This window comes from Heterodontus francisci, chromosome 2 (genome assembly GCF_036365525.1).
Source record: "Heterodontus francisci isolate sHetFra1 chromosome 2, sHetFra1.hap1, whole genome shotgun sequence".
NCBI lineage: Eukaryota > Metazoa > Chordata > Chondrichthyes > Heterodontiformes > Heterodontidae > Heterodontus > Heterodontus francisci.
In genome coordinates, this window is record NC_090372.1 from 57,890,173 (window position 1) to 57,905,450 (window position 15,278).

Here is a 15,278-nt window from a genome sequence, read left to right on the forward strand (position 1 = left end):
ATGACAGACAGGATGGTGAAATGATCATAAGCATGGCAGATGGAGTTCAATACAGAGAAGAATGAAGTGATGCACTTTGGGAGGACTAATATGGAAATACAGTATATTATAAATGGCACTATTTTGAAAAATGTGGATGAGCAGAGATACCTTTGTGTCCATTAAGATCCTTTAAGATGGTATGGCAAGTTGATAAGGTGGTTAAAAAAGCATAATGGTTACTTGAATTTATAAATAGAGGGGTAGAATATAAAAAGCAAGAGATCATGCCAGAACTTTATAAATTACTGGTTAGCCTCAGTCGGAGTACTGTAGACAATTCTAAGCACCACACTTCAGGAAAGATGCAAAGGCCTGTGAAAATGTACAGAACAGGCTTAAGAGGATGTTACCAGGGAAGAGGGACTTCAGTTATAAGGGGAGGAGGGAAAGTAAGGAGGTTTTCAAGATGAGAGATTTTGATACAGCAGATAGAGAAAAACTATTTCCTCTGGTGGATGGGTCAATAACCAGAGGTCATAGATTCAAAAGATCTAGAAGGGAGACGAGGAGAAATGTTTTTACTCATAGTTGGTGCAATCTGGAATGCTCTATCTGAAAAAGTGGCCCATAAATAATTCTAAAAGGGAGTTGAGAGACAGGTACTGTAGGATGAGAAACTTACAGGGTTACAAACAAAAAGTGGGGATTAGGGACTAAGTACAACTTCTCTAAGAGCCAGCAGAGGCACGACAGATCAAGTGGCCTCCTTCTGTGCTGTACATTTCTTTGATTGTGATAAAGCTCTCGTTTTCTATCTGCAGTAAAAGAGGTCTTACTTTTTACTTGCTGCTCAGGTGCTTTGACATGACTCATCATTCCTGGCATGTTGACACTATTTCTATGGAGATACTTCAGGAAAACATCAGCATTCCTCCTTGCTAAAGTGCAGGCCTATAAGAAAAGGTTAACTAAAATTAACCAAAGAAACTAAATGTCACTTGATTAGCTCAGTTTTGCACACAAGCACAATTTTACTCATCACATATAGATATCGAACCGCTTTAAACGATTCATGCCCACATGACATTTGATTACAAATTATTAAATATTGCTAACAGTATTAACAGAATCCAAGAGATGATTTAAAATACTCATTCTCAATACCATGAAGGAGGAGCCAGTCTCAAGGCAAGCATGGCTCCTTATCAAAACTCATCACATAGGAACCTGGATTTAGTTGTCACTAAATAAATATGTTATAGAGCAGTAAACCTGTGCATCTAGCAGAACAAGCTGCCATGTGTAGGTCTTGCCAATACGCTGAAAGCAGATGTCCATTTTTTGACAGCTGAGGCAGATCTGAGATTTGTAACAACAACTGCTGGTGTTATTTGGAGGCCGGATATGAGAACAAGTGCTTGTATAATCCAGGGGCTTGCACCTACAAATTTGGCTCATAGAGAGATAAGCAACTACTGATAAAACTTTGGACCTCCAACAAGTGGAATCACTATTCAAAGGGTATCATTTGCATCCACATTGTGGCCAGAAGGGTGGTGGACGAACATATTTTATGCTAAATGGTGTTGCATTTGAGGAACTATTCACACCTGCAGACCATCTAGAGAATACTCAAACCCTTGCAAGAATAGACTTGTCCTTGGGGGTTGGGATTTTTTGCTAATCTGCACCTCAAAGTCCTTGAAGAGTAGGGTGGTCTACTGTATGAGTAGCAGGAAGCTTATTGGGATATGTGCTGGTAAACTGTGTGGTCTTAGCTAGCTGTAGTCCAGCAGTACCCCGTACACCTCAGGATTCTGATGTAAAGTTTTCATACCATCCCTTTATATTTTTGAATTTTAATTATTATTTTCGGGGTCTCAGTACTTTCTCTGTTCTTTCCAAACAATGCCTCTAATGTTCTGGTGTAACATTTCTATTTCCTACTCCAGGCAATCTGCTGCTGGCTTCAACAGAAACAGAAAATGCTGTAAATACTCAGCAGGTCAGGCAGCATCTGTGAAGAGAAAAACAGAGTTAACGATTCAGGTCTGTGTGACCTTTCATCAGAACTGGCAAAAGTTAGAAATGTTTGAGCAAGTGAAGGGGGAGGGAAGAAGAACAAAAGGGAAGATCTGTGACAGGGTGGAGGGCAGGACATATTCAATGACAAATGGTTTTGTGATACAAAGCCAAGGAAGACATAATGGGACAAGTAAAAAAACAAAAGATGCATCTGGATGAGGTGTAAATGGCAGGACAGCAGACACCCAAACAGAAAGTAAAGGTATTAAGAACGAAACAATGGGGCGGGGAAAAACGAGCCAGTAAAATAAAAAGGAAATAAGAAAAAAATGGGGGAGGGGGTGAGGGGGGCAAAGGTTATGTTGAGCTTCATTGGAACACTGTAGCAGACCAAGGACAGAAAGGTCGGGTGTAGGGGATGGAGGTGTAGAGGGTCTCGATATCCATGTGGAATAAGAGGCGGTAACAGCCAGGAAACTGGTAACTGTTGAAGTGGCAGAGGGCATCGCAAGAGTTATGGATGTAGGTGGGAAGAGACTGGACAAATGGATAAAATATACAGTCAAGATAGGATGAAATCAGTTCACTTGGGTAGGAAGGCGCTGAAACAATGGGTCTACCAGGCAAATCATGTTTGTGGATTGGGGAGACTAAACGCAGACCGGGTGACCGCTTTGCAGAACACCTTCATTCTGTAAGCGCGATCCCGAGCTTCCTGTCTCTTGTCATTTTACTTCTCCACCATGCTCTCACTCTGACCATTCTGTCCATGGTCTGCTGGAGTGTTCAAAGCAAGCGAGAGGAACGGCACCTCATTTTTCCAGCATCCACAATATTTTGCTTTTGTAAACTTGTGGCTTCTCTGATCCCTTGATAGACAATTACATTTGTGATAAATTTACAGTCATTATGATAAAAGAAACGTTAAAAATCACAGCACAGAACTGCTAAATTGTATTTTGCAGTATTGGCAATACAAAATTCCATTCAGGTGGTAGTCGGGTAGTTAAATAACATTATGTGGGCTCCAGTATAATAGCTAATGCTGATGCAAAATCCTCAAATCCAGTGTATGCTATGACATATTGACACCATTCTACAACAACCTACCATGACAAATCCAACCCCATCAGCACATTGATTTATACTATAGGTAGATGAAATGTGTGTACAGATAAGCTATTTTGGCATCCTTTGATAGTCAAAGATCCACTGCACATGGGTAGGTATGTACACATGCTGTGGCATTATTTAATGTATTTCACTTGAGTTTTCCACATTCGTATAACAATGTTAGTCAGAACCAAATGCACGTACATGATGCCACCACTCAACTAATGCGATGATGTAATTAGTGCAATATGCACGTGTCGCATGATCCACAAGCAGCTGGAGATTTGGGCAAAAAAATCAGTTTTTAAATGTCTGTTTCAATCCAGAAATATCCTGGAACTTATTGGTTCAAATCAGTATAAAAACAATTATAAAGATCTCTTCCCCACCTACGTCACTGATTTCTAGAAGAGAAATTTTTAAATGCCCACTTTAGAACTGAAAGTGGAACGGCTGCGTATAAGTATTAAATATTGTATCCGATACCTTTTACATGTTTATTGTATATTTCTGAAATCACACTTTCCCCTTCACCTGGTGAATGTCTATCTGGAAACGACTAATAGTGAGCAAGCACACATTGTGTTTCCACCTACTTTGAGAAAGGCTTCTTTTTGTTCCAGATGTTTGCTGATCATGGGTGTCACGTGATCACACTCTGAATTTGGACCAAGCTTATCGATTCCTCCACACCAGTCCTCTTCTCGTTTGTACTCCTGCTCCAGACTTTCCAGAACACTGCAGACCTATGCACAGAAACCACATCAGCAGTTGTAAATTCAATTAAAGTCTTTCATGGGCGGCTAAAAGCAACAATAATGACATTACTGTGCCGAGGTGGGGATCTGTGACAATTAGAAGGCATTTTACAATTGTAGATATGGAACTTAGAGAGAGACTGTGAGGTTCTGATGTAGATACGGAACTTAGAGAGAGACTGTGAGGTTCTTGCGCAAATTGTCATAGGGAGTGACAAGGTATTGGAGGTTTTGGAAGGCTTAAAAGTGGACAAATCTCCAGGTCTGGACGATTTGTGTCCCAGGATGCTGTGGGAGGCGAGGGTGGAGATTGCAGGGGCTCTGACCCTAATTTTTAATTCCTCTCTGGCCACAGGGGAGGTGCCAGAGGACTGGAGAACAGCTAATGTAGTCCCACTATTTAAGAAAGGTTGCAGAGATAGGTCAGGGAACTACAGACCAGTGAGTCTCACGTCAGTGGTAGGGAAACTATTGGAGAAATTTCTGAAGGAGAGAATCTATCTCCACTTGGTGAGGCAAAATTTGATTAGGAATAGTCAGCATGGCTTTATCAGAGGAAGGTCATGCCTAACAAATTTGATTGAATTTTTTGAGCATGTGGCCAGGTGTGTAGATGAGGGTAGTGCAGTTGATGTAGTTTACATGGATTTCAGCAAAGCCTTTGACAAGGTCCCACATGGGAGACTTATCAAGAAAGCAAATGCACATGGGATACAAGGTAACTTGATAAGGTGGATTCAAAATTGGCTTAGCTGTAGGAGACAGAGAGTGATGACAGACGGCTGTTTTAGTGACTGGAAGTCAGTGTCCAGTGGCATACCACAGGGATCTGTGCTGGGTCCCCTATTGTTTGTCATTTATATAAACGACATAGATGACTATGTGGGGGGTAGGATCAGTAAGTTCGCGGATTACACAAAGATTGGACGAGTGGATAACAGTGAGGTGGAGTGTCTTAGGTTACAGGAAGATATTGACGGGATGGTCAAATGGGCAGAAAAGTGGCAGATGGAACTTAACGCTGAAAAGTGTGAGGTGATTCACTTTGAATACTTCCGTGTCACATTACTCCTTCCAATGAATGGCCTGACACTGGGAAGTTCTGAGGAACAAAGGGACCTTGGCTTGCTTGTCCATAGATCTCTGAAGGCAGAAGGGTAGGTGAATAGGGTGGTGAAAAAGGCATATGGGACACTTGCCTTTATCAATCGAGGCATAGATTACAAAAGCAGGGAGGTCATGTTGGAGTTGTACAGAACTTTGGTAAGGCCACAGCTGGAGTAGTGTGTGCAATTCTGGTCGCCACATTATAGGAAGGATGTGATTGCATTGGAGGGGGTGCAGAGGCGATTCACCAGGATGGTGCCTGGGATGGGACATTTAAGCTATGAAGAGAGGTTGGATAGGCTTGGGTTGTTTTCACTGGAGCAGAGAAGACTGAGGGGTGACCTGATCGAGGTGTACAAGATTATGAGGAGCATGGACAGGGTGGATAGGGAGCAGCTGTTCCCCTTAGTTGAAGGGTCAGTTACGAGGGGTCACAAGTTTAAGGTGAGGGGCGGGAGGTTTAAGGAAGAACTTTTATACGCAGAGGGTGGTGACGGTCTGGAATGCCCTGCCTGGGAGGGTGGTAGATGCAGGCTGCCTCACATCCTTTAAAAAGTACCTATATGAGCAGTTGGCACGTCATAACATTCAAGGCTATGGGCCAAGTGCTGGCAAATGGGATTAGGTAGACAGGTCAGGTGTTTTTAATGCATCGGTGCAGACTCGATGGGCCGAAGGGCCTCTCTGCACTGTATTATTCTGTGATTCTGTGAATTGTGCATATAATTTACTGATATCGCTTATATTAAAAAAACGTTCTTAACATGAATAATACTCCATTGTTTTGGTTTTATATTAAACAAAAAGAAAACTTCATTTTATATCTTGGTCTCTTTTGATACTTTTGTAGACCCCAAAGATAATATTTTACTCCAATGAAAAGCATCGGAAGTACAAAAGAGCACTTAACAGTTTACATCAGGTGTCGTGTCGTGTTAAAGACTGTTTATATCTTCAGCCCTGCAATGGTCATACAATAAAAGGATCTCCCACACAAGATCAAAGTTCAAGTTTTTCTGCGGCCTTGCTTTTGAGGTTAAATGATCTGGATATTCTCAGAGCCAAATGTGAAGATGCAATCCTGCTACTTTTTATTCAAGTCTCCCTAGACCAATCGGGAACAGAACTAACGGCATGCTCATCTCCATACCATCATGAAACTAATGCATAATACTGGCCAATCAGCATACAGAACCATTAACCATTATCAATGTCGACTATGCCTCATCATCAGCAAGAAAGGAAACCAGAAGTGCATAAGACTACTAAAAATCCAACTATACATACGAAACCAAGTGAATACATGCTGACCTGACAGATTTGGTTCACCATTTACCTCTTTGGGGAAAATAGTGCACATCCAATAAAATCACCACCTTTTGAGTTAAAAAAAAAATTAGCTTTAGCTCTGGAAATTTTTGGCAGTTGCTTGCTTGCTGCCAGCCATGAAAATCTATGGTAGTCATGGACACATAAACAGAGGGATACTCATGAAAAAAAAACTGAGTTCCAATTCCCAGTCAGGATCCAGTGATCTCTTAGAAATGTGGGTTTGTGCATGTGTGGATTATGCAGTCAATTAGCCTGCCCACACTCACCACCAAAGGTCCAACTTGAATAACTACTACTTGGAAGAGCTATTGGAGGGTATATTACACTCATGGAACAATAATTCAGTAAGAAATCAACCAAGAGGGCACAGCATAAAAAGGTGAAAAATGTTGATTAAAGGAATAAATTTGAAAAAAAAAAGGCACGTCAACAATTCTTAGGAGAGAATTCTATATGAGCAATTTAGAGAACTTAAGACTCCTAAATTTTGGTCAATTCAGGCTTGGAATTTTTCCTTATGAAAGGTCATTGACCTGATATGTTAACTCTGTTTCTCTCTCTACAAATGACGCCTGACCTGCTGAGTATTTCCAGGTTTTTCTGTTTTTATTTCAGATTTGTAGCATTCGCAGTATTTTCCTTTTGGAATTTTTCCATACTGTTTTGGATGCTACCCCAAGTTGTTTATTCACTTGCAATAAAGGCATTCATAGTCTGTTGCATAGATTGCATTTAAGGACCCACGATCATCAATGGAACTGTCTCATCAATGGTGTAATATACAGATTATCTCAGTATCACCAAATAAAAATGTTTCCACAGCTTATTCAAATTAGTACTATGGCATCACTGATACTTTTACAGCAGTCTTGTTTGCAATTGAGTCAACAGCCAAAAGCAGTTTTTATTTTTTGTTAGACAAGGCGGCCAAAACTAATAGTTAAACATGATAATTTCATTTTTTTGGGTTGTCAGGCCATCCCCTACCATAAAAGTAGACAGTGGACAAATGACTCTTTCTCAAGTATTTTTGTGCTTGATCTAGTCCCTAGAAGATGCGTGACGGTGACAGTGATCAGATATACCTTTCAGCACTCCTTATGAAACAAACTGTCTCTAGTTAATGACTACAACTACAATCAGAAACCTAGTACATGCAAATTGGTTGGAGTTGCACCCAGCACAAAGAAAGATGATTGTGGTTGTTGGATGTCATCATCTCAGTTCCAGGACATCACTGCAGGAGTTCCTCAGGGTAGTGTCTTAGGCCCAGCCATCTTCAGCTGCTTCACAAATGACCTTCTGTCAATCATAAGGTCAGAAGTGGGGATGCTCACTGATGATTGCACAATGTTCAGCACCATTTGCAACTCCTCAGATACTGAAGCAGTCCGTGTAGAAATGCAGCAAGACCTGGACGATATCCAGGCTTAGGCTGATAAGTGGCAAGTAACATTCGCGCACACAAGTAACAGGCAATGACCATCTCCAACAAAAGAGGACCTAATCATCTCCCCTTGACATTCAATGGCATTACAATCACTGAATCCACCACAATCAACATCCTGGGGGTTACCATTGACCAGAACCTGAATTGGAGTAGCCATATAAATACCATGGCTACAACAGGTCAGAGGCTAGGAATCCTGCGGCGAGTAACTCACCACCTGACTCCCCAAAGCCTGTCCACCATCGACAAGGCATAAGTCAGGAGTGTGATGGAATACTGTCCAGTTGCCTGGATGGGTGCAGCTTCAACAACACTCAAGAAGCTCGACACCATCCAGGACAAAGCAGCCTGCTTGATTGGCCCCCCATCTATAAATATTCACTCCCTCCACCACCGACGCACAGTGGCAGCAATGTGTACCATCTACAAGATGCACTGCAGCAACGCACCAAAGCTCCTTAGACAGTACCTTCCAAACCCATGACCTCTACCAACTAGAAGGACAAGGGCAGCAGATGCATGAGAACACCACCCACCTGCAAGTTCCCCTCCAAGCCACACACTATTCTGACTTGCAACTATATCGCGATTCCTTCACTGTCGATGGGTCAAAATCCTGGATCTCCCTTCCTGACAGCACTGTGGGCGTACCTACTCCACATGGACTGCAGCGGTTCAAGAAAGCAGCTTACCACTACCTTCTCAAGGGCAACTAGGAATGGGCAATAAGTGCTGGCCTGGCCAGTGACCCCCACATGCCAAGGTCGAATAAAAATAAATTTAAGAAAAATCTAAATTAGATAACTTCAGATAGGAATACACCAAAGTAGTCTGCCACTTGAATTGTGAACTTTTAAAAAATGTTGAACCACATCCATTAAAAATGTTGCAAAGCTTTAGATTTTTGAGCAACAATATCAACCACCCCACCCCCAAACCACTTCATCTGTACTATTAATCCAAAGCAATTTTCCACAAATAATGGAGTCGATCGAGTCATGTTTCACATTTTAATATAATCAATCATAATTATTCCAATTTTAAGGTCCAATCTGAACTCAGAGCTAAACATCAAAGCTGCAGTACAGTAAAATGCTTGAAGATAGCATCACTCTCATTCTGATGTTGCAAAATAGACTTGTCCCAATAGCTATAGATGAATATTTGTTATGGTTCACATGTTCATGCTATTTCATGCATCATTCAGCCTTACATTTTACATTTGCCTCCACTCAAGGGCAGTGTGCTCGCTTTTTGAAATACCCAATGAACCCTGTATCATCATTGCTTGCAAAATGTAGCCATACAATGAAGATTTGAGTCAGGACAAAACACCCCTGGTATAAGGCTTTAGAATTATTTGTTTACCTGCTCAGAAGTTTTATAGAATGCAACAGACGCATTGACAAGTTTCAAACGATCTTCCATCTTTAGCATGAGCTGTTGCCAATTGGAAGCCACCTTCTCTGCGCATTCCCGAATCATTTCCATATCATAGTGATTGGCCTGCAGCATGCCTTCTGCTTTCTGCTGCACTTGAAGTGCACTTTGATGGGTTTTCTATTACAAAGAAATGATAGGAATGTCAGAAAATAATTTCAAACTTCAAGTTCATCCATTAACATTTTGTGTAAGCAGAACTCATCAATGCAAGTAGCTCCAGCAAAATTGACCATTTAAATGTACCTTATTCATTACCTTAATAGCTTCTGGACTTCATTCACAACACCAGTCTCCGAAATCAGACAACATTTCACTAATGCTCCATCCCACCTACCTCATCGTTATCCCACCATGGGATCTCTGACCTTGACTCTGGACTCCTTCCTATTATCTCCTATCTATTTCCTATTTCCTGTTTACTATCAGGCTTTATGTATCAAAATCTCTCGCCATTTCAGCTTACAAGCTTCAAACTCTGCCTGTTGACTGATCACTTTTACACACTTCGGCTAAAATCAGAAACCCCGTTGGAGGAAATCATCCACATCACTGTCTCCAAGAGACCCACTGAACCAGTCACCTACCTCTTCAAGCTCAGGACCACCAAATTCAGCTAGAAGCCAGCTGAATCACCAAACCCTACAGACTGTACATCCCTTTTTCTATGGACTCTAAGTCAACCGAATTACCTTTCCCCACTCTGTAACCTATTTGAGTGTGTGTAAACCTCTAGTGTGTGTGCGTGAGTGACAGTTGGCACATAATTTATTATTTTTATTAGTTCAGTTTAGGTACAGTAAAGTTAACCTCTTTCTTTGTTAACTCAAGAAAACATGTCCGATTGATTTCTTATTTGCTATGATCATAACAAGAACCAAACACCAGAATAGGCCAATGCATCCACTTTAAGAAAGAATTAAACCTGTTGTGGTCTAACAAGGAGAGGGAAAAGAGGGAAGCCCTTTGATCCCTCCTCATTTGGCTGTAACAATTACATTGATTTCATGCCCTTAATGGAAACCTGACTGATGGCTGATGACACCTTTCCCCTTTATGAAGCCTCCCCGTTTGACTATATCTTCCACTACTTGCCCTGTAAAGACCGTTGCAGTGGCAGTGTAGTTCTTTATCACCAAATATAATCTTGGCCTGATCCCCAACTCCTCTGGCACTTATTCCTCATTTGAGCATATCACCTTATTCCACCCCTCTTATCTCATTCAAAATCTACAGCCATCCCAATCACAATAAAAATTTTATCACCGAGATATTTTCACTGCTTTCCTCCCTCAGCACCGAATGACTTCTCACCCTTGGTGATTTCAACCTCCATCTCAAGTCATCATGCTTTTTCTCCTCTGAGTTCACTGCCCTCTTATCCTCCCTAAATCTCTCCCTCCATGTAAACTCCCCAACCCATATTTACAGCCATCCCCTTGACCTTGCCATCTTACATAGTCTTGCTAGTCATATCGATCACAGACAAGGCCATTTCTCATCAATTCCTTGTATCACTCTCCACCCACATCCCCCTTCCACTCCCTATCTCCTTCTGTATCCACCCCTGGAAAAAACTATCCCCAATTCACTTACAACTGCACTTACAAAATCCCAACTATCTAGCCTTTGGCCCTCCATTTGCCACAACATTTCTGCAGCTACTGATTTACTCAACCGCACCCTCACCTCCACCTTTGATGGCCTAGTACCTAATAAAACCATTACACTCTCACCCTGGCTGTTCCACTTGGTACGGCCCTCATCTCTGCCCCCTTAAGTCCAAGGGACGCTGACTTGAAAGAATGTGGCAGACAAGTCATTTAGTTGGCTGGACCACAAAAAGCATTATTGGGTCCTGTTCTCATCTGCTAAAGCTGCTCACTCCTGGAATGCAAAGACAACTCCTGGCCTTTTTCTCTACTGCAAACCATCTTCTTAAACCCATTTCCCCTGCCCCCTCCACCCTCACTTCCAGCATTGTGCGAGGAACTCATGGACTTCTTTGTCATCAAGATCAAGACTATCCGATCGCTGCCTCTGTCACGTCCCTCCCTTCCACCAGCCCACTGGCCAAACTTCCTCTAAAGTTCCCCACTGCCCTCACCCTGAACTAGCATTTTTTTCTAGTTTCCTCCCCTCACACCCTCTCCATGCTCATCTTGTCCATGAGACCCACCTCCTCCTTGCTTGACTCTATTCCCACTAAACTGCTGACCACCCAACATTCCTCCTGGTCCCATGTTAACTGATATTGTTAGTGGTTCTCTCTCTTCAGGTGTTGCCCCTCTCTCCTTTAAATCTGCTATCATCACCCTTCTCTTCCAAAAAACAATCCTTGATCTCACTGTCCTTGTAAAGTATCACCTGAGGTCCAACCTCCCTTTCCTCTCCAATGACCATGAATGTGTTGTTGCCTCCCAAATTCATGCCCATCTTTCCCAGAATTCCATTTCTAAATCCCGTGGATCAGGTTTCCACCTCACTACAGTTACGAAATGGTTCTTAAAGTCACAAATGACATCCTATGTGACTGTAACAAATGTAAACTCACATTCCTCATCCACCGCGACATGTCTGCAGCCTTTGATATGACTGACCACACCATCCTCCTCGAAAGTCTCTGCATTGTGGTCCAGCTGGGTGGGACTGCTCTCACTAGTTCCATTCTTATCTGTCTAATCACAGCCAGGGTAACATTTGCAAGGCTTCTCTTCCTGCTCCCACATCGTTACCTATGGTGTCCCTCAAGAATTTATCCTCGGCCCCTTTCTATTTCTCATCTACATACTGCCCCTCAGCAACATCATATAAAGCACAACATTAGTTTTCACATGTACGCTGACCGCACCCAGCCCTACCTCATCGCCACCTCTCTCGACTCCTCCACTGTTGCTAAATTATCAGACTGCTTATCCGACATCCAGTAAATATTGGGAAGACTGAAGCCAATTGGCATTTGCCCCCACTACTAACTCGGTTCCCTAGCTACTGACTCCATTCATCTCCCTGGCAACAGTTTGAGAACAAAACCAATCTGTTTGCAATTCTGGTGTCATATTTGTCCGAGATGAGCTTCTGACCACATATTTGTGCCATTACTAAGACCACCTATTTCCACCTCTGCAACATCACCCAACTTTGCGCGTCTCAGCTCATCTGCTGCTGAAACGCACACTCATGCCTTTGTTATCTCTAGACTTGACTATTACAATGCACTCCTGGCTGGGCTCCCACATTCTACCCTCCTTCAACTTGAGGTCATCCAAAACTCTGCTGCCTGTGTCTTAATTCGCACCAATTCCCGTTCACCATCACACCTGCAATCGCTGAGTAACATTGCCATAGAGTTAGAGTCATTACGGCACAGGAAGAGGCCATTCAGCTCTGTTAGAACAATCCAGTCAGTCCCAATCCCCCACTCTAACTCGACAGCCCTGCAAGCTTATGTCCCTCAAGTGCCCATCTAATGTCCCTTTGAAATCATTGTCTCCGCTTCCGCTACCCTCGTAGGCATCAAGTTCCAGGTCAGTACTACTCATTGCATAAAAAAGTTCTTCCTCACATCCCTCTTGCATCTCTTGCCTAAAACCTTAAATCTATGTCACCTTGTCCTTGTGCCATCAGCTAATGGGAATAGTTTTTCTATGTCTACCTTATCTAAACCGGCCATAATCTTGTACACCTCAATCAAAACTCCCCTAAATCTCTTTTGCCCCAAGGAGAACAACCCTAGCTTTTCCAACCGAAGATTGTAGCTAAAACCCTCATCCCTGGAACCATTCTGGCAAATCTCTTCTGCATCCTCTCAAGAACCCTCACTTCCTTCCTAAAGTGTGGTGAGCAGTACTGGACGTAATACTCCATTTGTGGCCTAACCAGAGTTTTATAAAGGTTCAGCATTACTTCGTTGTACTCAATATCTCTATTTATGAAGCCCAAGATCCCATATGCTTTGCTAATTACTCTCTCAATATGTCCTGCCAATTTGGCTCCTGGTCAAGCAACGCCTTGATCTTAAAATTCTCATCCTTATTTTCAAATCCCTCCATGGCCTCATCTCTCCCTATCTCTGCGATCTCCTCCAGCCCCACAACCCTCCAAGATAGCCTTGCTCCTCTAATTCTGGCCTGTTGAGCATCACCGGTTTTATTCGCTCCACCATTGGTGGCCGTGCCTTCAGCGGCCCAGGCCCTAAGCTCTGAAATTCCCTCGCTACACCTCTCTGCCTCTCTACTTTGCTTTCGTCCTTCAAGACGATCCTTAAAATCTACCTCTTTGACCAAGCTTTTGGTCATCTGACCTAATATCTCCTGATGTGGGTCGGAGTCATATTTAGTTTTGTAATGTATCTGTGAAGCATCTTGGGACATTTTATTATGTTAAAGGCGCTACACAAATATAAGTAGTTGCTGTTATTTTGTTGTTGTTATAACTGACATGTTGCAGATGTTTTTAAATGATCAAAGGCACAGCTTCCATTTTGGAGAAAATTTAACAATGCAAGAAATCTTTTTAAATATGTTTCTAAGCACTAAATAGAAAGAAAATCCAACACACCAAATTTGGTTAATGTATTTTTAAGTGGTTATTGGCAATTTCAAAATGGTTAAAAATCAGCAACTTTCTGGCCTACGAAATATACATCTTTTAACAACTGCCGACAGCCAGAACAACTGCAAGTGACAGCTGAAAAACATATCTGACCATTATAATTAACAGTCAAAAATGAATTTGAGTATCCTGGGTTCATCAGTGATATCAACATTAGAGGAGCCAGGGAGGGGTTCGCATAACTCTTTAGTCCTCAAGATTGGCAAATACAACATTCAGTTTGGTCTGCTGCAGTTTGATTAATAAGATTAGTCAGGATGGGGAGGGTTAAGAGCCAGACTGTTGTCAGATGGTACTGGAAACAAAATGAATTGCCAGTAAATTTCACACTGTACTACTAATTTTTTTTATCAGTTGATGCCAGAATTCTGGTGCCTTTTATCTGAAAATGAGAACACCAATAGATCATTCCCTACTATTCCCTAGATGATGAGTCAATGAGCTGCTCATTTCAGCTGTACGTCAGATAAAGGTGAAAAGCAAACAAGACTGCGGGCTAATATCAGAATGCAAGTCATCCATAATGTTTTCATTCTCTTCATAGCGCTGAATTCAAAACATTCATCAGCAGAAATCTTGGAGTAGGCCATTGGTCCGCTCTCTCAGTCCAGGCTAGTGTATACTGTGGAAAATGATAGAGAAGGCCTGGGAAAAAAAAACTAGAGAAATGGCGAAGGCTCCTGTGGTGGAGATAATGCTAAGTTCCAGGTCTTCTAGTCCAAGCCGTTAAGCGTCACCACAGCTGCAGAAAATCAGACTACCAGTTGCTCTGACCACCAACCAGTTTACTCTCCCAAACACTAGCAGTAGATCCGCATTACTGAAACAAAAATAGCTTGATTTTACTCCTCCCAATATTCAGCACCCCAAGCTGTATATCACATTACAATGAATGTCCTTCAAAGAGAACTTGCACCAGGTACAGAGAAAATAAGAACAAAATATTCCAGCAAAACAAAAACTAATTTAATAAGAATATAGGAGGTATGATCAGTAAGTTCGCAGATGACACGAAAATTGGTGGTGTTGTAAATAGTGAGGAGGAAATCCTCAGATTACAGGGAGACATAGATGTGCTGGTAAGATGGGCAGAGCAGTGGCAAATGGAATTTAATCCTGAAAAGTGTGAGGTAATGCATTTTGGGAGGACTAACAAGGTAAGGGAATACACAATGGATAGTAGGACCCTAGGAAGTACAGAAAGTCAGAAGGACCTTGGTGTACTTGTCCATAGATCACTGAAGGCAGCAGCACAGGTAGATAAGGTGGCTAGGAAGGCATATGGGATACTTGCCTTTATTAGCCGGGGCATAGAATATAAGAGCAGGGAGGTTATGATGGAGCTATATAAAATGCTAGTTAGGTCACAGCTGGAGTACTGTGTACAGTTCTGGTCACCACACTATAGGAAGCATGTGATTGCACTGGAGAGGGTGCAGAGGAGATTCACCAGAATG

General features: G+C 42.2%; 1 protein-coding gene across 4 annotated transcripts in view; it reads right to left on the reverse strand.

Moving 5' to 3' along the window:
• The window catches only part of LOC137384483 (triple functional domain protein), an 873,575-nt gene that overhangs the window by 326,640 nt on the left and 531,657 nt on the right, over window positions 1-15,278 (reverse strand). For all 4 annotated transcript variants that reach the window (XM_068058645.1, XM_068058631.1, XM_068058625.1 and 1 more), the window contains 3 exons: window positions 9,136-9,327; window positions 3,717-3,866; window positions 819-933 (listed from right to left, as the gene is read on the reverse strand). In XM_068058645.1, coding sequence (XP_067914746.1) covers window positions 819-933; window positions 3,717-3,866; window positions 9,136-9,327 — 457 coding nt within the window. The remainder of the gene's footprint in view (window positions 1-818; window positions 934-3,716; window positions 3,867-9,135; window positions 9,328-15,278) is intronic.